Raw genomic sequence first — 26,257 nt, 5'->3', positions numbered from 1 at the left:
CCCTGAAGTTGTCTTTTAACTTCATTAATCCTCAGGACGTTTTAACAAAAGCATCTATATATAGCATATATATATATATATATATATATATATATATATATATATATATATATATTTATTTATTTTTATTATTTTTTTTGTGGTGGAAGACATTTGCAAAGTTTCCAAAGATCAGGGGATTTGAATTGCATTGATGCAATCCTAAAAGCTCTGAGAGAGTTTTCTTGGTTGGCCTCCACTGTTTTTGGTAAACTATCAATTGTTAGTTACATTTCAGAGGAAGGAAATGGTCACATGAAAACACTTATCTTCTTATAGCCTTCTTCAACTTTCTTCTTAATATTCTTAATATTTAGAAAGCTTTGAAATCTTCATTTACTCTCGTTTTTTTATTGATAGCCCTAACAGAATAGTCTTGCTTCGAAATGATGAAAGAGATCAATTCATCCTCTTTTGAAAGTGCAGGCATTTTGACCAGTGGTGCCCCCACCTTGTGCATTTCACTGTTTATATTTGATATTCTATAACAGATCTGCAGCACTCTTTGCAAAACATCTTTAGGTTGAGACCATTTCACTCAAGATGATGCATCTGATATTTTCAGCTTAAAGCTACACTAAAATAAGCTGCTTTGTTTTTGTGCTAATCAGTCAGTATGTTTGAATGTTAAAAATATTAGTTTTCACATAAAAACTTCATGCACAACAACATTTAGCTAAAATCCATATTTATTCATTAGTGACAGTTTGTTCTTTGCAGAGGACAATATTTTGGAGCAACATTTTTTAAAACAGAAATTTTTGTTCGTTAACAACTGAACAATTGAAACACTTAATGTTATGTGACCGTTCCTCTCTTAAGAGTTTTACTGCTGTGACATTTCTTCCTCACTCTCATCAGTTTTCATCTTAAAACTGAAGAAATTTCACGCCTGGTAGAGCTTGCTTGTTGTCATCAGATCACTACCTGGACTTGCTGGGCTCTGTAGGTGTCAAAGTCCTCGGGAAGAGTGTCTGAAAAGAGGCAGAGCAGAAAGTCCATTCACAGTTTTGTCAGGAAAATCTCTTTTTGCATTTACAGCAGAATTCTTCCAGTGAGCACAAGAGAGTACTGCAAGATTAACTGAAATATGCTAAACCACAGACACACAGTTGTGTGTGTGGAGGAGAAAAGGAAGGACACTCAGTGCAGTCTCTCACCCCGTTGGAAGACATCACTCACCGTTGCAGCGGTAGCGCAGGTTGGCCCAGATGATGTTCTCCTGGGAGAAGCAGAATACCCCGAGCCGGCCTCCTCTCATTGTGGCGTCTATGATGACGCCTGTGTCCGCCACCATCTGAGGACCCTCATAGAAACGAACTCTAGACATCACCAGACAACAGGAAATCAGTCAAAAACTGATCAATTCTGATTCAATTGTTTTCTCTTTCTGAACAAGATAAAAAATCAGACAGATCACGTATTTTAGTCGGTCTTTAAATATTTAGGGACATGTGACAGTCTCGAAAAAAGGAAATAAATGGGTCCAGTTTTATTGATATTTATTCTTCAAAGTTGAATCCAGCTGGTTTTGGTGCTTTTCTTGCTTTCCTCAGATAGTCTTTTACTGATACATCTAACATCTTTGCCAAAGTACAACCTCAAAGAGCTGCTAGCACGACAGCAGTATGACAGCATCACCACATACAAGTTACAATTGAACACCACTACAATCAGCAGAAAGTCATTGAGGAGTAAACAAATATGTTTGAAAGTGATTATTTATCTCTTTTTCTATGAGGCTACATTCTGCACCATCAGAGCCAAATTTTACTGGACACACGTTTCGCGTTCTCATCTAAACTCAAGTACAGTACCTGATGTAGCCATCAGCAGGCCGGTGCTGGAGGAACCAGCGGTACGAAGTCTTGTCCTTCCAGCCAACATTGCGAGCATCTTTCCACAGGAGTTTCACCTGATCACTGGTATCACCGGTGTGCCACAGGGAGTTCCTCAGATTCTCACCTGGGCCTGTGTTTGACTTTACGGCCTGTTTTAAACAAAAGATGACAACTATTCTTGAGTGTCTAAACTGGTATCTTTTACATTATATTTCCCTTATCCTCCAATATATCATAAAGTCTTTTTTGTTTTTTTCTTTGTCTTTTTGTTTGAGTGTAGAAGGTCTGCAAAGTTGCTGTAACTTGGAACTCTGTGAGAAATGCTTGTGTTTAATTGCGACTTTTTACTACTAAGCTGGGGTTAACAAGATCATTAAGGCTTTATAGACAAGTAGCAGGAGGCTATATCCCTGCAGATGCCAGTTACTGATCCAACCAATGAAACTGAGCGGCCAGCTCTGGCTAATGAGAAGACGATACTCATTTGTCGATTGTCACATCTATTGTCTTGGCTGGACATGAGCATGGAGAGTCTGGCTATTAGCACTTCTAGGCTAGTAACAATTGTGTTGAGGCTGATAACTTACTGATGATAACGGGAGTAATAACTCAGTTGGCCCTTTTATTTTCTATTTAGTGGCAGGTTGTACGATATGCTACTGTCACCTACTGCTGACTTGTCTATTACTTGTCTATTACTGCAGTGTGTGGCTTCTACCATAAACTAAAAGTCTAATGCTACACAGTTTCTCTTGCAAAATACATGATTGATCTAAATGGGACTTCATTTTGGTCCTTTTACTGTCCCATATTATAAAGTGGACTTGTGGGGTACCTACCTTCAGTTGGATGCCTGGTTCTGCAACGGCTCTGAAAGGATTTGCCTGCCAGTAGATCTGTTCCACCTGCTTCCACATCACCACGTAGAAACTGGAGCTGTCCTGGTAGCCGAAGATGAAACCAGCGTAGTCATCATCCGTTACCGTATTTACGTGAAACGTCCCTTCAAAATCCACTCCGCTGAAAGCAGTGTAACCTGCAGGACAGATCAGATCACACACAAATATCAGATGTACAATGCAGGACAAATGAAAACTCTGATCTACATTTAAATCTGTCTCACTCATATTTCCTGATATGGGCCTGAGAGAATTAATTTTTTCTAAAAATGCCCTTGCAGAGAGAATCAGAGAGGAAAAACCCATAGTCTGCTTTCTACTAATTTGTAACAAAAATATAGTTCATTCTGATGTTTATTGTCACCTGAATTCAGATGCCTCAGTCTAGTTGCCTGTTTAACTACATAAAATAACTATCTTAACATTGATTCTACATTGATAATTAACTTTCAAAAAGATGTCCTTTGAAAAGAAATGTTCTCAAAATTTAAAGTTTTACCTTGAATAGTCAAAGGTTTATATGATATATATTTTATATAATATATTTTCCCTCTGTTCAAGGCAGAAATCTTAAATAACAAGATTTTCCAAAATGTAAAATTCCAGACATTCTTACCAACAGCCAGCCCGGGGTCACTGTTCATAGTCTGGACTATCTCTCTTCCCTGTGCAAACCAAACAGCGGATGTTAGAAAAAGTTAGGTTGACAGAAAATTTTGTGGCACAAACTGTTCTGGTAGTTCTGACCTGGTTCAGCACCACCCAGTTGGGGTCAATCTGTGCATCTCCTTCAGGGTCTAAAACGATGGTCTGGTACTCCCTGAAGTCAGTGAGGGTGACCTCAGCGTTTTCCGGGCAAACGTCAATGGTGTCGACGATGGTGTCGTTGTCAAAATCCGTCTCGCACACATTTCCCACACCGTCACCTATGAGGAGGGATAGATGGATCCTGTGGTGTTTACTGGATAAAAAGAGAAACGCACATAAAGTTTAATATGTCTGGAGTTATACCCACCGTCAGAGTCCTCCTGCAGCGGGTTGGGGATCAGACGGCAGTTGTCAGGACCAGGTGGCAGCAGATCTGGAATACCATCGTTATCATCATCATCATCGCACTCGTCTCCCTTTCCATCTTTGTCGGTGTCCAGTTGAGAGCTGTTGATGACAGCTGGGCAGTTGTCCCGAGAGTCTTGGTGACCATCGCCATCACTGGAGAAGGTTAGATTTCACTTGTGTAAGAGAGAAGTTGGAGATAAATGTGCGAATGTGACCGATAGAGACACAATACCTGTCCTTGTTGGTGTCACATGGGTCTCCGATCAAGTCATTGTCTGCATCCATCTGAGAAGCATGACATGTTGTTGTTGACATTTCTAAAGCTTGTGTTACAGCATATAACAGTGATGATAATCCTCTCATATGAAATATGAAACTCTCTCAGCTTTAGATATACATTATACTTTTGTGACTGTGCTCAGTTTGCTGACAAATCAGAGGATTTTCATGAAACTTGGAGGAGAGGTGGAGCATGGACGCAGCAAGAATTGAGGAGGTTTCTTAGCTTTTTCCACATCACTATCCATATACACCAGTCAGCCATTACATTATGACCATCAGCTTATGTTGAATAGGTCCTGCCAAGATGCCAAAAGAACTCTGTCCAGTAAGAGCATGGACAAAGAACATCTGATGGTGCCCTGGAGTGTCCGATAGCAGGGCTGCCCTGAAAAAGTGCTCAGGTAGGTTTTCCAAGCAGAACATTGCCTTGTAGTAAGATGAGTTACTCACTTTACCTGTCAGTGATTGTAATGATATGACTGATCAGCAGAAGTTCCCATGAATTAAAATACTACATCCTCTTAGATACAGATGCAGCATTATACTGTAACAAATACTATTTTCCTCATTCATTTATGTTTGTTTTTGTCTCACATTCATATAATATCATAACATCTTTAAAAGCTACAAGTCTGAGATAGCAATGATATTGTCAATAAATTGAATAAATACATGCAATGGTCATTTTAAACTATAACTCTCAGGTCAACCACAGAGCACAGCGCCACAGGAAGCAGACATCAACTCCAGTAGCTTTGTGTCCTGGCTTAAATTCTCTCAGTGATCAATGATTTTACCTGGTCAGGGTTGGGAACATAAGGACAGCTGTCGCAGGCGTCTCCCACTTTGTCTCCATCTCGATCTTTCTGATCAACATTTGGAACCCTTTTGCAGTTATCCAGGTGATTGGGGATTCCTGACATTAAAGAGAATATCAATTAATGTTAAGAAACCTTAAAGTGTACAATCGCATGATTTATGCATGATTTCTATGAGGGAATTCATACATCAAATAAATAAATAACAATCAGTATCTATAATTCATAAAAATAAAATAAAAAATAAAAAGGTTTTTATTTACTTTTAAATTAGCTTTGGCTAACTGGGTGTCTGCTGCTGTTAATAACCCAGAAATGTAACTACAAACAATTATTGGAGGAAACGAGGTGGCAGCTTTGTTTTGTCTTTGAAGATATAACTGATGCACGAGGCTCTCACCATCCCCATCGATATCCTCATCACATTCGTCACCAAATTTATCCACATCCGTGTCTTTTTGGTCGTTGTTTTTGACTGCACGGCAGTTGTCGCAGGCGTCGCCAAAGTCGTCCTCATCAATGTTACTCTGGTCCACGTTGGGCACCAGCACGCAGTTATCCTAAGAAGAAAATGTTGTAGTCGCAGCAAGAAAGTATGTAATACATGCTCTCCAGTGTGTGTATGTTTGTGCATGAACCTGTGCGTTGAGGATCCCATCCCCATCTGCATCCTCATCACAGGCATCTCCAATTCCATCACTGTCAGCATCCTCCTGGCCCGAATTGGGCACAGTGAGGCAGTTATCCTGCAAAGACAAGCACCTAATGTTAGTTTAAACAACATTTAAGAATCTTACAAGTTACTCGTGGCATAATTTCCAGTAAATTAATCTCACTTTACTTTCAAATCTAAAACTTTCACATAGTAATAGATGTGCTTCCAAGACCTTTGAATCTTTGTAGCTACAAAAATAATTGTTAGGACTTATGCTGATGACTTTGTTTTTTTGTTTTTGTGTCTGTAATTTGTAGGAGACGCACCTTGTCGCAGTTCCTCTCAGGACAGTTCAGCTTTTCATCGGGAACACCATCGATGTCAGTGTCAGGACCACAGAAGTAGCCGTTGCCAGCCCATCCGACTCCACACTGTGTGGGTGTAATTGTTTTAGTAGCTTTACACTGTTTTTAATGACCCTGCTATGTCCCACAGACAGTATCAGTGCTAACAAATACCTGATATTTAATAACTGAGTCAAGTTTTTACACTCAAATGCTTTGATTGCTTTAATCAGTGAGGTGAAAATGGGACAACTTGAAAAGTGTGATTGATTCACCTGGCACTCAATAGCCCCCTCTCGATGGACAATGCACTGGGCACTGGCGTGGCAGGGATTGGGTTGGCCGTTCCCACAGGCTCTCTCAGGCTTACAGCCACGTCGTTGATCCCCAGCATAGCCAGTTTTACAGGGACCACACCTGAAGGAGCCCTAATTATAAAAAAGGCAATCAAAAGTAATGCACAGTCACAGGGTCAGCGTGTCATTTAATTGAGGGTCTCTTTGAAAGTTTATGTTTTCCTGTGCTAACAGAGATACTGAAGGGAGCACTGAAGCTCCTTTCCTTAGTATTCAGACTTCATACAGCTCTTATGGCTGCAGCTTAGACAGTTTCAGGTCATTTTACTCAGTTAAGAACCCCAGAAAAGACTATTTGACCAGACCCACCATATAAAGTTAAACAATAAGAAAATCTGAAGTCTCCCAACATCTGCCACATGGTCTGGTTTTTACATGGAATGTCTTTAACTGTGGCTTTGATGTAACCATTTTTTTTTTTTTAAATTGTGTTTAACATATGTGTGGCTGTTTGTCTCGTTTGTCTCTGTGTGGCCCTGTGATGGACTGGCGACCTGTTCAGGGTGTACCCTGCCTCTTGCCCGATGACCGCTGGGATAGGCTCCAGGCGACCCGACCGACGGATTAAGCGGGTATAGAAAATGGATGGATGGATAAATTGTGTTTCTGTTTTTTTAACATCTTTAATTATTAGGATATCCTCCTTGATATATTCAATGTTACATCAAATGGCTTCTGGCATAATTTTGGATATGTACGATAAAATCCTGCAAAATTTTAAGATTTGAGATTTCTGAAATCTTTTTTCTCATACTTTATGTGTGCTAAAACAAACTATATTTGAACGAGATGTGACAGTGATTCGGTGTTATACTCACAGGGGTGTTCATGCACAGAGAGTTCTCCACACAGCCTCCATTGTTGGGACCCACACACTCATCGATATCTTTGCACACCTTGAAAGGACAAACAGAAAGACAAAAAGTAACTTCGGCTGGTTTACATGTTCACACTGATATAAGAGGCTGAGAATGTAAGACAGTTCTGTAGGATTAAAGTGGTGTTTAGTCGGTCCACCTTTTCAATTAGATTGAGTTTAAGATGAATGATTCATATCAACAGACAAGTCTTCAGCTCACAGTAATACAAGACAGTGTACACAAAGAAGAAAACTATGTGGTAACAGTGCAAGTCATCAAAGCTGACCTGCTTGTTGGCGGTGGCGTAGGCGAGGCCGACGCCCTTGACCTGTGGTCCGGTGTATCCCGCAGGACACGAGCCACAGCGGAAACCAGGGGAGGTGTTGATGCAGCGAACACCCATGTGACAGGGCTTGACTGAGCACTGGAGGTAACAAAGACACAGGCAGTTCACTTCAGCTCTGAACCACACAGGTGTGTCCACATCATCATACTTTTGCTCAGGTGCTGCAGTTTGATTAGAACAACGGTAGCCGTGACAGAAGTATAAATCTCCCAAACTGAGACGTACAAAAGATCCATCAGGATGGAGAGAAGGATGCCAGAAGACCTCTTTCACAGCAGAAATGTAATCATATCATAGCAGGAAAAACAAAGATGTAAATAATAATATTCACAATGGCTTCATTGCTTAAGTGAGACCCTCTCAGGCTCCTGGTATTCTGCAATGATGACAGGAATGATTTAATAGGGCACTTAGAGCTCTGCCTTTGAAAAGGTTGGTACACAGTCTTCAGAAGAGGTTTAAACAAGCAACACCTGTGTGGCTGCAAAACTAGACTTTTGGAATGCATGTAACAGGCTGATGTTCTCCATAAATGCTCTAAAGTTCTATTCTTTGAGTATTTTTTCATAAACATGAATATGATTCTACAGAATCCACAATAAAGCTGTTCTCATTCACACATAGACAGCTAAACTCCCTCAGAAAGAACCTGAGGGACTGTTTCTAAAGACACCTTCAAAAGATAACAGTCTGGCTGCTTAGAGGAAAAATAAACTGAAATGAGGGGTGGCTCAAGACTTGACTTTTCCACAGTACTGTGTGTCAGCTCATTTAGCCTCGTTTGTAATTTTGTTGCTTCATTTAAAGGTTGTCATCTGCGTTTTTTGTCTGGTTACCAACTTCTGATAGAGCAGGTGTTCTGCAATAGAAGCTGCTCTAAGGGCAAAGGTTGCTGAATTGTAAGTAGATGAGGATGTTTTATTTAAAGAAAAAAAGGATTCTGATTTTGGCTCTGTCTGTTTTTTGTTAGGGTGGTACATGGGAAAGTTATTGGGGTTCACCGTTTATCTTCCTCTTAATGAGGCTTTAATGGATTGAGGCATTCAGACGAAGTTGTCTCCTTTCCATTGGCTCAACCATAAGATTTAGAAGTGATCTACTCTGTTAAGTAATACGAATTATAACACTATCACCTTTTAAAGAGCATGGCTTTGCATACCTCATCCACATCAGTGCAGTGGGTACCGTTTCCCTCCATGCCATCGGGGCAGGGTCCACACTGAGCACCCTGAGGAGTCTCCATACACTTCACCCCAGGGTGGCAGGGATTTGGTATACAGGAAGAGGAGGGAGGAGGCTGGATGCCACCCATCCCTGAGGAGAGAGGAGATCAACTACTTTCTGGTTCTTTGTAAACAGGCATCTTATTTAAAGATGTTCTGTTTTTTATGTCTATCACCTTCTGATGGATTCTTTACATGTACATAACTTCATGTGATGACTTATAACTTTCATCAAAATACATAAATTTCTTTGCATTCTGACCCAGTGATATTCTTGTGTCCTTACGCAGGTCTTAAATGTCTGGAAAAACTGGAAAATGAGCTGAACCTAGTCATGGTATTAAAGCATATTCTCCATTAAAACCATTTATTCAAGTAAGTTATTTTTTAAATTGTCTGGTTAACTCACCACAGGCCTCACACTCCATCACTGTGTTCTTCAGGAATACAATCTCTTTAATCTGTAAAATATCATGAAAGTAATTTTTTTCTTTTCCCATAACAGCAACCGTGACTGTACTTGATTAATTTCTCAAGTTTATCTGATAGTGTGTTTGTTCATGACTAATTAAGAATAAATTTCAACAACAAATGTTTGTTAAACTGCAAAAATACAACATATTTCAGTCCGTCATTTGACTACAAAGGAGGTGTACCTGTTGTTTCAGCAGCTCTTTAATCTCAGCCAGGGCGATGTTAGTCATTTTAATCTGACTGATGATCTCTCCGTCTGGATTTGGACAATAAGAACAGCTATGGAAAACTTTTATAATGTAACTACAGATATTCTCAACAGTTTCTCTCATTGAAGCAGCCCACACAAATTCTTCACATCTTTGATGTATTAAAATGTTTCTTTGTCAGATGTTGTTGAAGAGTTTTTATACCTGCAAGTTACCAAAAATAAATGAATGAATAAGCCTTTTTATTCATAAATGAACTTCAGGTTGCTGTGATTTCATTCTCAATCTTTGTTTTCAGCTGGTTTTTGACAGACTTACTCCACATTGTATCTGCATTATCTGTCTGTTGTCCGATTATTTTACTGAAAAATTGGAAACTGCTGTCATGAATTGTCTCATAAAACCTTAACTTTCTAGGTGATTTTTATTTATTTTTTTACTTTTCAAAAGAGGAATATTTGCATTATATGCAAATATGCATTTATTTTGTTAAGTTTCTGTTTTAGACTTTAGCAGAGTCACAATTCTGAGATGGCTCTTGTCATGGTTCTATATGATATTCTTTAAGAAATATTTATAATTTAGACTAAATTTCCCTTTTTGGCAAATATTTCTATTTGGAAACACTTGAAAACTTGGTTGGCGTTACGCACAGAGCAAGATATGTGGGATTCTCCACAAATCAATTCCTTTTTTTAACATTACTTAAGTCAGATTTTGACTAATAAACTATTATAATTGTGTGTGACATCTGAGTGATGAAAGCTACATAGGTCATGCTCTGACAGAGAAGACAACAATTAAAAGTTTTGGTGAATAAATTATTCTGCTGTTAAATTCAGACAAAACAGACATAATGTTTAAAACTGAAATTAATTTGAGGATCGGAGTTTCTGCTTATCTTGACCCTAAAAACAGAGACTTACTCAGTCAGTTTTATTGGTGTAAACACAAGAGGGCAGCATTTAGTCATTGAAAATGACAACTGGAGCTTTGACAACTTTGAAATTTCCCTTTTATGTTTTCAGGTTTTTGATCAAATTTTAAAATCTTCATTCACTCACCATGAGCCATGCTGCCATCCTCTCCCGTATTTATGTGCTCAAAATGTTTTTTTGTTCTTTAATCGTCATATTAATCTATTTGTTCATTATGTAAAGCGGTTGGTTTGAACAACATAAAGCATATTTAGTTTTTAATCATCACCTTTAAAGATAAGAGACACACACAATTGCATCATATTTGCCTGAAAATACAACAGAGAAAAAGAGGTTATCAATAACAAAAAGTGCTTTCATATTGAAAACAAGAAGTTGAAGTCATACACGTATACACACAGGTTCTGGTATTGAGCTTTGTGTCTAACCTTTTCATTTTAATTTCCAACTGAGATCTCTCCTCTGATTCTAACTGCTCCCTTTTTTTACTTTTTCACGGTCATTTTCAACAAAAGGTTGATAAATGAGAGCCCAGGCTTGCTTCCAGATTCTTGTTTTTCTATGGAGGCTTTGTTGGCTTAACGTATGGGACCAGAAACTCATGGGGGAGTGAATATAAATGTGTGTGTGTGGTGGTGCTGGTCTTGCACGAGGTGATCCTCTGTCTGATGGCACAGTCTAATACACGGCATTCCTCAGCCACCACAGGCCTCGTTTGAATCACGACCCACGCATTCACTTGAGTCTGCGATATTTTGATTCCAGCTGCAAAAATTATTTCCCAGATATGGATCGACTAAAGATTTTCTGGAATATACATTTTTTCAGGCTCACATGCTTACAGGAATTCAACTTTGTGGGCGTCCTGGTGTGTTTACAAGGGTTCCAGGATTGAATATGATCTGGGTTTTCCACACAGATTACTCTTTTTTCAACCATCTTCCAACTATCCAACAGAAACCTCCTTATCCAGAAAAATGCTAAATAAATCATCTTTTAAGTGAGGCTGAAATACATACTCCTTGTCAGATTGGAACATTTTTATTTATACACAAGAAAATACAAAGAAAACGACATTTCATTTAGCAGATGATTTTTCACACATTCTGTAGATGTTAAAGATTTTTTTTCACTAGAAGTTGTGTTTGACCTTCTGACAAATGTGAGTCCAATATCAATTTCCTTTTAGCTCTATTTTTGGTTCTCCACCAACTTTTGTGAAAAACATCTGGCAAACATCTAACTGCTCAATACTCCACAGCTTGTTGTTAACTGTGTTTGTCTGCTGTTTGCTACTGAACATGGGAAGAGGGTTTTAAAAGCTTTTTCCTCTGAAACTACTACATGCTGCAGCCAAAAACAACACCACCATGTCTAAGGTTACAGCCGTGGAGCCAAAGTTCCAGATGAAATCTTCATATAGCTGGGAGGAGCTGCATTTTCAGGTTACTCTGCAATATCCTCTTTTATTATAGAGATGTGAATTATAGCTGCTTTAAAATACCTTTAAAATGCCAGATGTGCTCATGTCATGATAAGCTGCTGTTGGGGTTCAGGTGAGGTTCTACCTATACTGGTTCAGCTAATTATATAAGACCCCAACACTGCTCCCCTAACCCCCTCACGTCCGCCTCATTCAGCCACTTCGCCTACCCAGGCACCACCACCTCCCCCGGAGGAGCTATGCAGGAGCACAAATCTCCTGTGCAAGGAGCGCAGGAAATGTGTTCTTCTCATTAGCAGCAACTCTGTTTACCGAGTGAATTCCACAGCAAAAAGAAAAGATAGTGGAAATAAATCACCCTCCCTGCTAATAGAAAGGTCAAAACCTGGACGACAGAGGGAACACAGTGATTGTTTTACCTTACTGTGTTTACTTTAAGCTTTACACAGAATGTTCAAGCTCTGGGGTCCCCTTTACAGGACAATCTTGTCAAACCTTGCATGAGGAGGTGCTAATTTTGACAAAAAAAAAAGAATAAACAAACAAGCAATTATTGCAGCTCTTAAAATGATTATATCTTTAGCACCTATTTTGTCATTATTTCTCTTTTTCTTCTGATTTCTGTGATGAAACAACCAAATCTTAGTTGTGCTTACACACACACACACACGTATTTTAATCATATTTAATATTCAAACTAATCTCAGAGACTGTCTATGACAGCTATGACCAAAGATTGATGGGTTTCATTTAGTTTCCCAGCTACACAGCCTAAAGCAATGTTTGCTGTACTTGTTGTCTGAAAGCATCAGTCTTACTTATTGCTGGAAGTGGTTAAACACAAGCAATGACCAGCTAATCCACAACAGATAGTCAGTCTAAAATGTGAAACGGAGACATTGCTCTCACCTCTCTGTCCTGCCACAGTGTGCCCCCCCATGCAGAGCGCACAGATCAGCCCCAGAAGCCACAGCATGCTTGGATCACTTCAGGTTCAGCAGCTTCGTCTCCTGCCTTCCTCCGTCCTTCAGTTCAGTCTCAGTGCTCCTCCTGCAAGCTTGTTTCCAGCAGCACACCAGGAGTGTTTCCTCCCCTGCTTTGGTTTCCCACCTCCTTCACCATCACCCCCCTTTCCTGGTTTACATGTCCATCCCTTCCTCTAAAGCTCCAACTTAACTCAACACACACAGTGTGTGATTGAAGCATAAAACGCTTGCTTTATTGAAGAACAGCATGGTTTGTGTATGCTATGGTTAATGGCTGGCTGGTTGGTGTTGGAAGTGTATCAGACAAATGGTGTATAGTAAAAACGGGTTGTGTGGCTGCTGCTTTTGGCATATTGGACCTTTTTCTCCCTCGGTTGGTTGTGAAGATTTTTTTTCTCATGCTGCTTCTGCATTTTGCCTCAGTTTTTTCTTTCTACAAATCAATAATGATATGGTGTGACATGTCACGTGTGGTTGTTCCTCTGAGGTTCTACTCACCTCATTTCAAATCTTGGTGTGAACCAGATGACTTTTTTGTATTTTGTCTCGTTACATAAACCATATAAAGAGTCATCAACAATATTAACTGTTTTCCTCGATATCACGAACTCCAAAATATCTTTAGAAGCACCGACAAATTTCATTTCAAAAGTACTGGTGTACGTTTGACAAATCAGACAAAACCCCTCCAACATCTAATTGGATTTCACTTTAAGTAGTTCAAAACTTATGACAGACAGCTATTACAACCTTACAGTCTTCTCCTTTGATTTTTTTCCAACTATTCATTCAGGTGTCTTTTGCTAAAATATTTCAAACAGGGAGTTTAATTTGCTGTTGTATAACCACTAAATTTATTTATAAATCTATCTATTTATATATAAAACTCTGTTTGAGTGTTTGTTATCTTTAATATCACCAATGCTGTGATTTAAGTATTTGTCTTAGATTGTAATTGAGTGATTTATTGCATTAAAAGAGGAGATAAGAGAAAAAAGAAAGCTTTTGTTAATCACAAATCAAAGTATTTTGACAAAAAGAAAAATCCTTTTTGCTTTAATGTCTTGATGAGTGAAAATGAAAGTAACTTAAAAGGCATTTTTTACTTTATAATGTAAAGGCACAGGCTTCGGGTTCAGTGGGGGCTTTTACATAAACCTGTGTTTACTGAATAATCTGGACTGCATCTGAATCTCTGTGCGTGTGTCAGCAATGGCATCAGCAGATGTTGCTTACATTCTTTATGCTGAAGGTTTTTGGGTTTTGGTTCACGTCACCTTGGCAACACTCAACACCTTAATGCCTCTCTGTTCTCTACACCGACCGCCACTGCAGGGAAGTCTCGCTGGGGAGGCTCTGCTGGTAAATCAAACCTGTTCAGGACTCAGGGCGCTTCACCGTGTGTCTGGTGGAAATGACATTATATGACTAAATCAAAAGGTAGAAATGGCTCAGGCAAGTTTACTTGAACAACTTTTGGATAATATCTTCTTCTAAATGGTAAAACATGATATTAAAGAGTTATTGTTCAACTTGTTCCAAAATACATTTACCCAAGACAGACCTTTCAAGTACAAAACTGAGTTCTTTTTACTTTTCTCTTGTTTTCATGACAGGTTCTGCTTCTAATCCACATCATTTCACTGTGCTGCTACAGTTTTAGGTAGAATTTAGGTAGAAAATCTATAACACTTTTCTTGATAGGTAATTTCCAATGCAACCACAGACTGCCCCAGCAAAGCTGTCGCCTTGATGGTAGCATACGTCTCTCCAGTGTACACCTCAGTGATACCTTCACACATGTGCAGGTGACCTATGCCACAAGCACTGATGCATCTCCATACCATCCACACATGCTGGCTTTTGCACCTTTCACTGATAACAGCCTGGATGTTCTTTCCTATTTTTGGCATTTTACAATGTTCCCAAAACACTGTTACTTGTATATTTTATAAACTTTTTCTTCTTTGTCTTTGTCTTTCTTCCTTCTCTCACAACTTTTTGCTGGATTCAGATCATTGTTTGGTTACATTTTCTCAATACAATGAAGTTGTTCTGAGATACTAAAATTTTTTTCTTTTATACTTGTTTTTGATTAGAACAATTATAAAAATTACAGATGTAAGTGTTCTTGTACTTTGTACTTTCTAACTTTTATGGAAATGGGATTTGTACTAAAAATTGTGGCGTCATGCAAATATTTTTGGGCCATACCATAACCACAGCCCAACCACTGACAGCACTGCAGTCTGCCACACTGCACCAGCAAGTCTTCAAACAAGCCAAGAAAGGATAAACTTAAACACCGGCCCTATGGATGTGTTTTCTCCCTCATTTTCAGCAGTCACTGTCATATCTTCCTACACTCTGTGAATGAGTGCTTTGTATATTGCAGTCTGTATCTTTGTCACCAGATGTCACTAAATCTCAAACACTGTTTCTTTGACGAGACCAAGGCTGAAGAACACAGTTAAAGCAAAAGCCTGTCTCAGGACCAACTGGAGTGTTTTTTAAGAGTTATACAAAGTACAAACATTTTACAAGTTACCTTTATTAGCTCTATTAGCTCCTAATTTGCCATGTTGACATACCTATAATGCAGCTGCAAATGCTAACAGCTGTTTACTTACCAGTAGGAACAATCTTTGCAAAATAAGCAAAAACGTATCGTCTGTCTGAAACATTGACGGATCTCTCACATTTTGCTGAAGTGTTTGCTTCCAATTTTTCGTCTTCTCAAGTTGGACACGGGTCAGACTAAACAGTAGTGACTCTAGTACTACAAAATGATATAACAACAAGGCCAAATCACCTACTTTTATTTCTACAAGATGATACCTAGACATGTTGAAAAAGAAACAACAGCTTAGTAGCTATTGTCTCTAAACACTTTTCTAATGATTTGTGTCATTGGCTCTAAACAAAGTTCACGTTTCATCTAAAACTGGATCTGAAGAGCCACATTTTTAATTCACATGAAGTTCATGTTCATGAAGTTCAGCTGACAGTTTCTCACCAAACATTGTAAAAATGACACAGACAGAACCAGGACTCATTATTTCTCTTAATTTTATTCAAAGAAAGGAAGTTGTTGTTTTTTTATCTCAGTGTAAAAAGCAGAAATGTTCTTTCACATAATGCTTTGTTCACATTTGAATTTCTGAACTCTTCAGATTACTTTATCTTTGCTGTTTTCTTTTTATGAACTGAAATGAGACTTCACTTTTTATGGTCTAAAGAAAAAAAAAAAACCCAACTACTGATGTGGAGCGAGAGTCGTCCATGCAGCTGCTGAATGTGGATCACCACACAGCATTGAGCACAGATGCAGGTGTTCACAGACACATAAATAAAAAGGTTTAAAACATCCAGGTTGGGTTTAAGTGTGAAACATTTGCTTTGTATTTACAGAGTCCTTGTGCTATGTAAAATGCAAAAAAGCACCATGTTGCTCCAATAGAAAGGGTCACATTTGGCAAAAGATCAAGCTGCCCCTTTCCTTAGAAAGGAATGGGAAGTTCCATCATGCAGAAAGCACGAGGGCGAGTCAGATGCAGTTTCATCAGCGGAGAATGGTGTGCTACTCGGCTTTCTTGGCTTTCCTCTTGCGTGCACCTTCAACCTGCTCCTCCTTCGTTTTGAGAGGTGAAGAAGGAGCAACAGCAGCGGCAGCATGGTGATGGTCCTCTTCGCTGCCGACCAGAGGAGAGCCGAAGAGCAGGTGGCAAATCCAGGACTCAATGAGGGTGAAAGGGGAGCCATGAGAGTGTCGGGCGGTCATCACCACCTGAAGAAACAGAGATGCTGACGGTTAGAACACATTCATCTTGTTTGTTTATCTGATTTGGGTTTTCCAAATCAGTTTGTTCAATTAGTCCGACTAAAACCGGACAGCATCGTAGCACCCCCAGATAATGTTGTTCATCTCATTTGTAATGAAAAATAAAGCTTTAAAGACGTCAAGCTCACTGCTCAGCATGGTCCTAGTTACCACCAGCTAGTTTGTAAAATGTTTTGATTTGTGATGTAATAGGTCAAGTCCTATATTAGCTGAAAGGGAGATAATCGCCACCTACGGCATAGAGTCTGACATACATCTTGTGCTTGTGTACTGGGACATGGAGAATAGTCTAATTAAATGACCCAGCCCGGGGTATGACTGTAGCTTGACTTAAGAGTGCATGTGAACTTTCTGACCGAGGCTGTAAAATATAACCTTATATAACCAGAGTTACATCCACTAACTTTTGTTTTCAGCAGAAAACCCCTCTGTTAACTATGGCTTTGGGGTCAGAACTGCAGGCTGTTGGAGACACTCGTTGCACGAGCATAAATACTCACATGGGCTTATGTAATTTACAGAGGCACCCCCACAATCTTTGTGTGGGTCTGGCATTAAGGCATATATCTCACTTAAGCCTATCCTTCAAATTCCTGTGCATCATTAAATATTTTGGGTATTTGAGAACTGCTTCAAAAAATGTCCTTAATAGCTACTGTAAAGCAAACTTTGACCCACATGAAACAGCACAAACTGCATGTGTTTGTAGAGGTGGGTGGTTGGAAATGATAAACTAAAGCTTTTATGTTTAATTTCAATTACAAATTCATGACCACAGATCTTTTACAAAGATGAGTTACACCCCTCTGCATCTCCACTGGCCTCATGCCATGCTCATTTCTGTCTTGCTTTCTTGTCTTTACTTTACCTTTTTTAAAAATTTTCTCTAACTCTGTGTTCATTTTCTATCTAATTAAGTGGATCACCGCCTAATTGTAACACGAGGTACAAATGACATCACCTTTTCCCATGCAGCACAGAACAAAATCTGTATTTTACCTTGCTTGTGGCCATGAAGAGTGTGAAGATGATGATGAGGGTGCTCTTTGACACTGGCAGCCAGTGAGCCTCCTGCAGGGTGAAGAGGATGGCGCCATACAAGCTGGCTTTGGTCGGGCTGCCGAGACCAAGAACAGACTGTCAGTAAAACATGTTTGACCACAGGTTTGATGTGTTTTAATTCAAGGAAAAAAAGAGTTCATGTGCCTTATAAAGTCAGCCCAGTTAAGTTGAATAAATCATAAATCATTTTTTCAAGATGAAACACAGGCAGTTATTATCTTTACAAATTAAGGGTTCCATCTGATAGAAACCATGTGTGTATACTGTGCAGTAAGATTTGCTCAAGTGTTCTTTCAGATGCCAGAAGCAGAAGCAGAACATTTTAATAGGGGCGGCCAGACTGAGACCATTGTTCCCATTGAAGTGGCAAGAAACAGATCATAACGTCATAATTGTTTTGCCGGTGCACAACTGCATATATTTCTATATATATGGAAGGTGTTCGAACGTGTCCCTTGGGGAGTCCTGTGGGGGTGATATGGTTCTGTTAGCGTTGTTGGGCCGTGACCTTCGCAGCCGAGTGTGAAGTGGCTGGGATGAGAATCAGCACCTCCAAATCCGAGACCATGGTCTCCAGCTGGAAAAGGGTGGAATGCCCTCTCCGGGTCGGGAATGAGATCCATCTCCAAGTGGAGGAGTTCAAGTATCTCGGGGTCTTGTTCACGAGTTGTGGGTAGTGACCAAAAGAACGAGATCGCAAATACAAGCGGCCGAAATGGGTTTCCTCCGCAGGGTGTCTGGGCTCTCCCTTAGAGATAGAGTGAGAAGCTCAGTCATCCGGGAGGGGCTTGGAGTAGAGCCACTGCTCCTCCGCATCGAGAGGAGTCAGATGAGGTGGCTCGGGCATCTGGTTAGGATGCCTCATGGAAGTGTGTTCCGGGCATGTCCCACTGGGAGGAGACGCCGGGGAAGGCCCAGGACATCTGGGCTTCTCTGCTCAAGCTGCTGCCCCCGCGACCACATCCCCGGACAAGTGGCAGATGATGGATGGATATTCATGAATTTATCAACTTATTGCTTTAATTCAGAACACAATTTATCACTGTTCTGGGCTTGGAGCCGTGGTTGCATAGGGCATCATAAGAGGTTGGAAAGTATTGTTTTTAATGATTCTTTTCATTGATTCTACTGTTTTATTTGTTTGTTTTACTGTAAAAAAAAAAAAGCTGTGCTACATTCAGTTTGTATAGAAATTGCGATGCAAATTAAGTCAGACGGACTGATAAAACAGGGGTTTCTAGGTACAACTCCAGTCGTAGGAATACATGATTAGCTCCATGGCCACCCCTTTACTCTGCCTGCTTTAGATGCTACCTCTGGGAGACATTAAGTCAAAATGTCACTTACACAAGCCTGCCTTGATTTTGTGTTTTGTGTTGAATTTCATGTCTCCACAGTCACTTTAAAATCTTATGAATGAAAGTTTTCTTTACACACCCCCTGAAATAAGCACATGCTTGAGGAGGCAGTGATGAGCATATTTTCCGCACACTCACAATGACATGTTGAGGATCTCGTTGGTGTCGGGCCTCCATACACCGCGTAGCAGCTGCTCAAAATTGGAAATAAGAGCCACTCCAGATCCTGGGAGGATAAAAATAGACAAAGGTGGGAAAAAAAATGAGGACAAAAGAAAAAGTTTGTGTTTCGTGTCACTGCTTTTAACTCGATTCAGCTTCTCTCTGTATTTTTAGCACGAAGGCCTGCAGGGCCTCTCTAGTGTAGACAGAGCAGTAAGAGCCCAAGCGAGGAGAAAGCTTGACTCACATTTTCTGAGACCATTTTTTTATCCCTAAAGTAGTTTAACAGTGAGGAAATACAGGGGAAGTGGGATTAAGAGCATTTGTACAGCCTTACAGGAAGTGACCCATCTGATCTAGAAGTATTAACTTCCTCAGAACACAAGAACATTACTTGGTCATGGGGGCATTTTTGTCTTCCTTTCGTATATATAAAAATAATGACAAAGCAGACGGAGCTGACCATTCATCTTTTTTGATAGGATTTATGCAAAATCAGTGAATGTTCCTTGTGAACACATACATATTTTAGATTCTGATCACTTCTACTAGAACACAATCTGGCCCCTGGTTTATTGTGTTCACTTGGGGAAACGCGCAATGTGAGCACTAAATAAAATCTTAGGTATTCACTTCGAAGTATTTTTAAAAATCTAATCAGTGCAGACAGGCTGAAGCCAGAGCTTTCAAGGCGGCAGTTGCCATGTTGGTAATCCAACCCTGCAGGCGTGCACATGTGCAGCTCATTCATGTTTAAATCTAGCTGCTGTGCTGATGGTGTTACAGTTTGTCACTTAATGCAGCTGTCAGCTCTGACAGACACAGTGAGGAGAGACCACAGATTCACCAAGCAACACTAAAGACTGCCTGTAAAGTAAAATGTATCTGTTTGGATTGGATTTGTACATTTGTTTATTTTCAGCCTCTACCACGGAGGCAACAACAGTACTGACAAAGGCTTTATTTCTTATGAAACCAAAGCAGGAGACACTTTTTTTACATGTTTCCAAGGGTGGTACATTTACTGGTAAAGCTAGGATGAAAATTGATTTAAATGTGTTGAGCTTTATATCTCCTGCTTCTGATTTGGTAGATTTGCAGCTGATCATTTTAATTAATTTATTAACTCAACTTCATTTATAGGCTCTGACATATTTCAGGCTCAAATTAAACACAAAGTGGTTTAGAGGGGAAAGCAAAACTTACAAAGACACAAGAATGAAATACGACAAAATGTAAAAGACTTTAAACACACTAAACCTGTCCATTGGCTCATTGTTAGAAGAATTATTTAATCTTCGTCATTGTATTAAGATGTGAGCCCTTTAATTTCTTGAGCTGCCACAAATCAAACCTTTAATAACACTTGATTTCAGCTTTTTAGATCATTGTATTGGCTTTTTGGGAGGGTCTACAACTGAAAATGTGTATTTTTTTTGTTATGTTATTAAAGCAGATATTTTCTTGTCATAGCAGTTAAAAAATGAGGGTTTCACCAACTCCAACTTCTCTGCTCCAGCCAGCAGCTTCTCCAATAAATGCGGAGATGACACACATTAACTCACTGTCTCAACAAAACATGCTTTGTTCTAATTTGAGATAATGAAACGATGAGCTTAAGACCTCAGTCTAATTGCATTATAGAATCAAGTCGAGCACGGCCACTCGTGCATAAAGACTTACTTTATTACAACAATTTCCAAAAGGTCTCTTATTCATAGAGCTGAAGATTGCTGATTTAGGACTCACAGTTGTGGAGATGTGAATGTGGAGGTAATTTGCAGTATGTTCTGTTACACTGTATAAAAACTGCAGAACATCATACAACACCGACCTTTGACGTATCCAACAATCACCATGATGAAGAAGCCACTGTGGTAGGCGTGGTGGGCGTGGTGAACACCCGCGGCGATCTTACGGCTTCGGACGACTTCCTTCAGGGCAACCAACACCAGCTTCACGGGCAGGAAAGCCACGCATTTGTAGAAGAGGTTCAGTGGGCAGTAAAAGATGAGATACCTGTTTGTGTTTGACACCAAGACAGAAAAATGTCCATAGAAGGAGACATTAGAGCGGAGGAAGGTCTGTTTCTACCATAATACGAAACCAGTTTTGATCATCTTGTTGAATTTTAAAGGGTCAGATCACCAGTGGACACTTGTGCTTTGTCTTTGTAAAGCTGAGACTTCTGCTGGGGTGAATGGCATCTAGAAATGTACTTTCAAAAGCTACAAAGTCAAACATTTACAGATAGAAACAACCCACAGACCTGGAGTTGAATGTGTTTTTAGAAGTTTGGCTCAGAGGAAAATTTGTAGTAGTTCCCAATGACACTAACTAACAAAGACACCCTAAAGATAATGTTTCAAAAACTTCTACCAGAATGTATAAATCAATCATCTCAGTATCTGACAGGAGAACAGATGGCGGAGTGGGACAGTTTTCTTACACATACACGTGTGAACATTTGATAAAAATACATTCATTCACATTTGAGTGGACCAGGAAATCTCTGGGTATTGGGTATTTTCTCACCAGACAGCTGAGGCCAGCAGGATGTGGCTGTTGTGTTGGAAATAGTCGATGGGGCTACTTCCAAGCATGATGTCTGCCAGGATGTAACTACCAAAGCAGTAGAGCATGGCACATAGCCAAGAGGCCACGGGACTCCTGCGAGAAACCTCCACAGAGCCTGAAACACAGTAAACGAGCCGTCAGCGTTGTAAAAAGAGGCTTTCTGGGGTTTAGAGAGGCTGGTGAAGAAGCTGACATTCAGTTTATCGATTTACAAATCACTTATTTGAAATTATTCACTGCAAGTAAGTCCTTCTCTCACAAGAAAGTCAAATTTAGAGACTCTTGATGAAATACATTCACTAAACCCATCAATAAATAATTTCTTCTTAACTTGAAATAAGAAATGCCACTAAATAAATTACATGTATATGTAATAATGAAGTGTTGCTTTATCTTAGAACTATTACTTAAAGCTTTCCTCTGTGTAGATTTATAAGCCTAAAATATTGGTTTTGAGGAATAATTCGTTGTGAATGCTGTTGTAGAAGCATTTCCACTCCGACCGTGACAACATTCTGTGGTTTTATTCATCTTTTTATGAGAATTGCAAATGTTTGATTGGGATTTCTGTAAGAAACATACATCTGTGAAACCTCCTGTCAGCTCCTACAGAGCAAACTGTTACAGGCAACCTTGAAAATGTATTATCAGTGGATCCCGTATGTGTCTGAGCGCTGTATCTTCGTCTCCACCCAGTCAAGCAATTTGGGTCACGCCCTGATAATATTCATTTTTATCATAAACTAATATTCACTTGAGATGATGGCGCTCATTTATGATAAATGAGTACTCAAAGGATACAGACTCGATCAGCTCTTTGAAATTTAAAAACATTTTGGCCTCATTGTATTTACTTTTTGTCTCTCTATTTCCATCTTTTAATTTTATATTTCTTCATTTGTCACTCATTTTGTGTCTCTTTCAGGCCTGAAAATATATTTGTTTGGGGTGATATCTGAGGCTCCCTGACTCTTTCAGCACCTGGTGGAGTGAGCCTTTTTTAGTAATCTGGCCACAGTTTTATTGCATCTGTATGAACATGAACCATGATTATTTAAGACAAGATATGTAAATGTTAAACATTTATATGCAAAGTATGATTTACCTCTGAGACTGCTGTTGTTACAACATTGTTAGACACATGCAGTAAATCGAGATGCGAGCACAAACCTTTGACAACAGGTGGGTGAGGGTTACGTGGTGCGACTGGCGCTCAGTGTGAGAGCAATCTGATGCTAAGAAATGTCACCCTGCCTATAAATACATTCTGCTAAAGTGCTCCTCCTGCCTTCCAACTGTCAGGCCTGTCGCAACCTCTGACCCCACACTTGCTTCTCCTTTCTCCAACCTGAATTCTCATTGATATGCTCTTGTAGTATGTGGTGTGAACTAGCACACTCTACTCTAACACATGCTTGTAGTAGTGAATATAAGGCAATCTGGCAAATACTGACTACATGAGTCATTTGACAGTCAAATGCCAGGTATGAAAATAAGGTAAATGAAGGCAGCCACGTGCTACAGTCAGGCTGAGCTCAGAAGACAGGAAGACTTTAAAAAGCAAACCTCTACCTCTGTTTTGAGCTGTTTATGTGGCGTACAACCATTACAGTTCCTTTGAAAAACCTGGACACAAGGACAGAGTTACGTCTGCTTTCTAACACATGTAAAACTTTCTGAAAACATCGTAACTCCATTCGTGTTTTCACTCAACTGCAAATTACTGCTGCTGGGTCAGTTTGTCGAATTTCACTCCTAAAACTTTGTCGATTCCAAATGGACTAGTTTGCCTCTTCCATACTTCATACGTTCAGATGAATCTATTCATTAACCATGATTGCAAACTTGCAGTCTTTAGCCCTGTTTGACTCAAGTGACCTCCCAAAAGGCAGTTCAAATCGTTGAATATCAATCAATGGAGTTACTCAAGGTGAAAATGTTTATGTCAAACAAGTTTGATTCATTTTTTACTCACTCTAAACAGCAACATCACCATCATAGTCAACACTCATTAACACACTACTGCAGATAAATTAAAGAAACTAAGAACATTTAGTAACTTCCTCCAGATAGATGCTCTAAAACAGGTTTATTGAAGATACAAGATTATATTTTGGGGGTCTAAAGTTTGTTCATCATCATCCTACATGTTTATAACAACAGTCTGAGGAAAATATGGGAAAAGATTAATCAAAGATCTGTCCTCTTAATATACAAAAACTTTATTGTACAAGCTGCTATTAAGAGACGCAGTGAACATCTCAGCCTCCTTTTGTACCACCTTGTCTGAAATATGCTTTGCATTAACTCAGCTGAATGTTTCAGTAAAATAAAAGAAACAAGACAATGCCTTAACCTTAACATCAGGTAATGTTGACTACAGGGTGAGAAAAGTAATTGGACAGTTTATGGGTGGCTGTTGGTGCAACAGCTCACTTTATGTTTAATCTTAAATATAAATAACAAAACCAACTGCGGCCTTCAAGAAGTGCAGCAGAGAGGCTTTGGAGGCACTCTAACTTGGTCTATTTCAGGCTCTTCTATTTATTGCTGGTATGCACCGGCCTTCTCTCAGGTTTCATCCTCATTCAGGCTCTGTAGCTCAAAGGAGTGAAACTTTAGAGAATACCACCCAAATCTGAGAGGTTAAATCTCCTCTGATGGCTTCCCCCAAAAGTAAAGGAGGTCAAGATGCAGCCATAAGACACAGTCCCTCACAAAACCAAGCAGAGCTGCAGAGCTTCTGCTTGACTTTATGTAACAGGTCATGCTTTAAAAGGATGGAGAGAAAACTGCAGTGCAAAGTGCTTGTTGGGCTATCCAAGCAACAGAAAGACTAATTATCTCACAAAAATGGCATGAATGAACAAAACCGCAATTAGTTGCACACATTATTGTCTCTAATCATTTAAGTGCTTAAATGTATGTTTCAATACGTCTTACATGGATTCTACTTTTTAAGAATATTTGATTATCTGTCTGGTGAGTGTGGCGCCATGTAGCTGCCTCGCACTTCGCTGCATGGCTTCTAGTTTATATTGATCAAGTAATAAAGTAAAAACATGGTCACCCTGAAAGCCAACACTGACTGACAGCAAACATAAAAGTGTCAAACACACTCACCTGGCTCATATTTGAGGTAGAGGATGGACACGATGTAATAAGCTAGATCAAACACGGGAAACATTCCCATTTTGGAGAAAGCCTGGGCAAAATCGCCCAAATTAAGAACTCCAAGCACGTTATCCATGTTGCCTGTCTGATGAGCTGCGAATCGCTGTTTTTTCTTTTTATTCCAACTGCGCAGTCCGTATCAGAAGCTCCCCCCCAACCCGGTAACCACCGACTCTCCACCAAGCCCCCCGGTCTTAACAGTGAAAGTCTGTGACACTCAAGCCCTCCTATTAATACCCCTCATGTCCACAGCCTCGGGAGCATCATCATCATCCTCATCTGCGCTCCGTGCCAGCTGCTCTGCTGCGTTTTAGGCAACGTGAGGTTTCAAAATACACAATGCTTTATCTCCTATCATAATCCCCGTCGAAGTGGGCCACAAGACGCTGTTCGAGGTTCAAATCACCTCTCAAAGCCCGAAGCCCGTGTCCACGTTTAATACGGACAAAGGTGGACATTCATAATCCGGATCACATCCTGCATGGAGGTTGCGTCACAGCCAAATGATCGGCATTATTCCCAGTGTTTGGGGCCGACATTCCTGCGGATGATTCAATAAATATTGATTTGGAGGATGCAGAAACACTCAATCTGCTTAGTGAAACAGCGACTTAATTTGATGTATTTTTAACACGAATTATTATTATAATCTATTTATATTTTTCGCTCCTTTTGCCTATTTCGTATGTAGGCTGTGATACGCAAATCAGTGCTGTCTTTTACCACAAGGGGTGCCAAAATGGATAAAACTAAACTCTCGTTTAGTTTAATCAATCAAAGATTGTTATTGCTTCTTATGAACAAGCATCAAATTTTCGTCCAGAGATGGCCCGTAAGTTTTTGGCTTTATTTTTCAGCACTTGCCTTCAAGATTATTTTTCTATTTATTTAAGAAATGTATTAATTGATTGATTGATTTGTTTATACATTTATAGCATCAGCTGTGCCTTTGATGGTTATAAAAAGACTGTGATTCACTTATTTGAGAATAGATATTCTTATAACTGTTGGTGGAGCCTGTGGAGAACTAATTATTGAGTGCTGCAAGTAAAAAAAAAGCCTATTCTTCTGATTTTAATTGTTTTATTCAATTTAAGTTTAGTTTCAGCCAAACACCAACTTTGTGGTTTAAACCAGCTTTCACAATTTGTGAGAACAGATAATGTGGTGTAATGATAGTAAAATTAGCCTTTGTTATCATTATCACTGTTGTTGTTGTTGTTATTGGCAACTTTTTCTTTTTTAACAGAGATATGTTGTAATATAAGCCCCTTGTTATATCAAAGACTATCTTTAGGAAGTAATTATTGTTG

The 26,257-nt window shown here is 39.5% G+C and overlaps 2 protein-coding genes across 2 annotated transcripts; both read right to left on the bottom strand.

The window, feature by feature from the left end:
* Positions 1–710: 710 nt before the first annotated feature.
* comp (cartilage oligomeric matrix protein) lies at positions 711–12,849 on the bottom strand. Its single transcript, XM_072389280.1, has 19 exons — positions 12,694–12,849; positions 9,376–9,449; positions 9,129–9,180; positions 8,656–8,810; positions 7,437–7,574; positions 7,109–7,186; positions 6,210–6,362; positions 5,917–6,021; positions 5,574–5,681; positions 5,336–5,495; positions 4,915–5,033; positions 4,068–4,120; positions 3,795–3,988; positions 3,527–3,705; positions 3,396–3,444; positions 2,720–2,916; positions 1,857–2,029; positions 1,222–1,361; positions 711–1,013 (listed from the first exon to the last, which is right to left on the bottom strand). The coding sequence occupies exons 1-19, from the start codon at positions 12,758–12,760 to the stop codon at positions 955–957; spliced, it is 2,253 nt and encodes a 750-aa protein (XP_072245381.1). The 5' UTR covers positions 12,761–12,849; the 3' UTR covers positions 711–954.
* Positions 12,850–15,822: 2,973 nt separating this feature from the next.
* On the bottom strand, positions 15,823–25,394 carry tmem38a (transmembrane protein 38A). The gene is made up of 6 exons (XM_072389279.1): positions 24,894–25,394; positions 21,729–21,885; positions 21,028–21,212; positions 19,170–19,257; positions 17,611–17,728; positions 15,823–16,557 (listed from the first exon to the last, which is right to left on the bottom strand). The coding sequence occupies exons 1-6, from the start codon at positions 25,018–25,020 to the stop codon at positions 16,351–16,353; spliced, it is 882 nt and encodes a 293-aa protein (XP_072245380.1). The 5' UTR covers positions 25,021–25,394; the 3' UTR covers positions 15,823–16,350.
* Between the last annotated feature and the right edge of the window lie 863 nt (positions 25,395–26,257).

Source organism: Leuresthes tenuis, unplaced genomic scaffold (assembly GCF_036924035.1).
Source record: "Leuresthes tenuis unplaced genomic scaffold, fLeuTen1.0.hap1 SCAF_7, whole genome shotgun sequence".
NCBI classification, from domain to species: Eukaryota; Metazoa; Chordata; class Actinopteri; order Atheriniformes; family Atherinopsidae; genus Leuresthes; species Leuresthes tenuis.
This window is presented reverse-complemented; position numbering and strand designations above follow the sequence as displayed.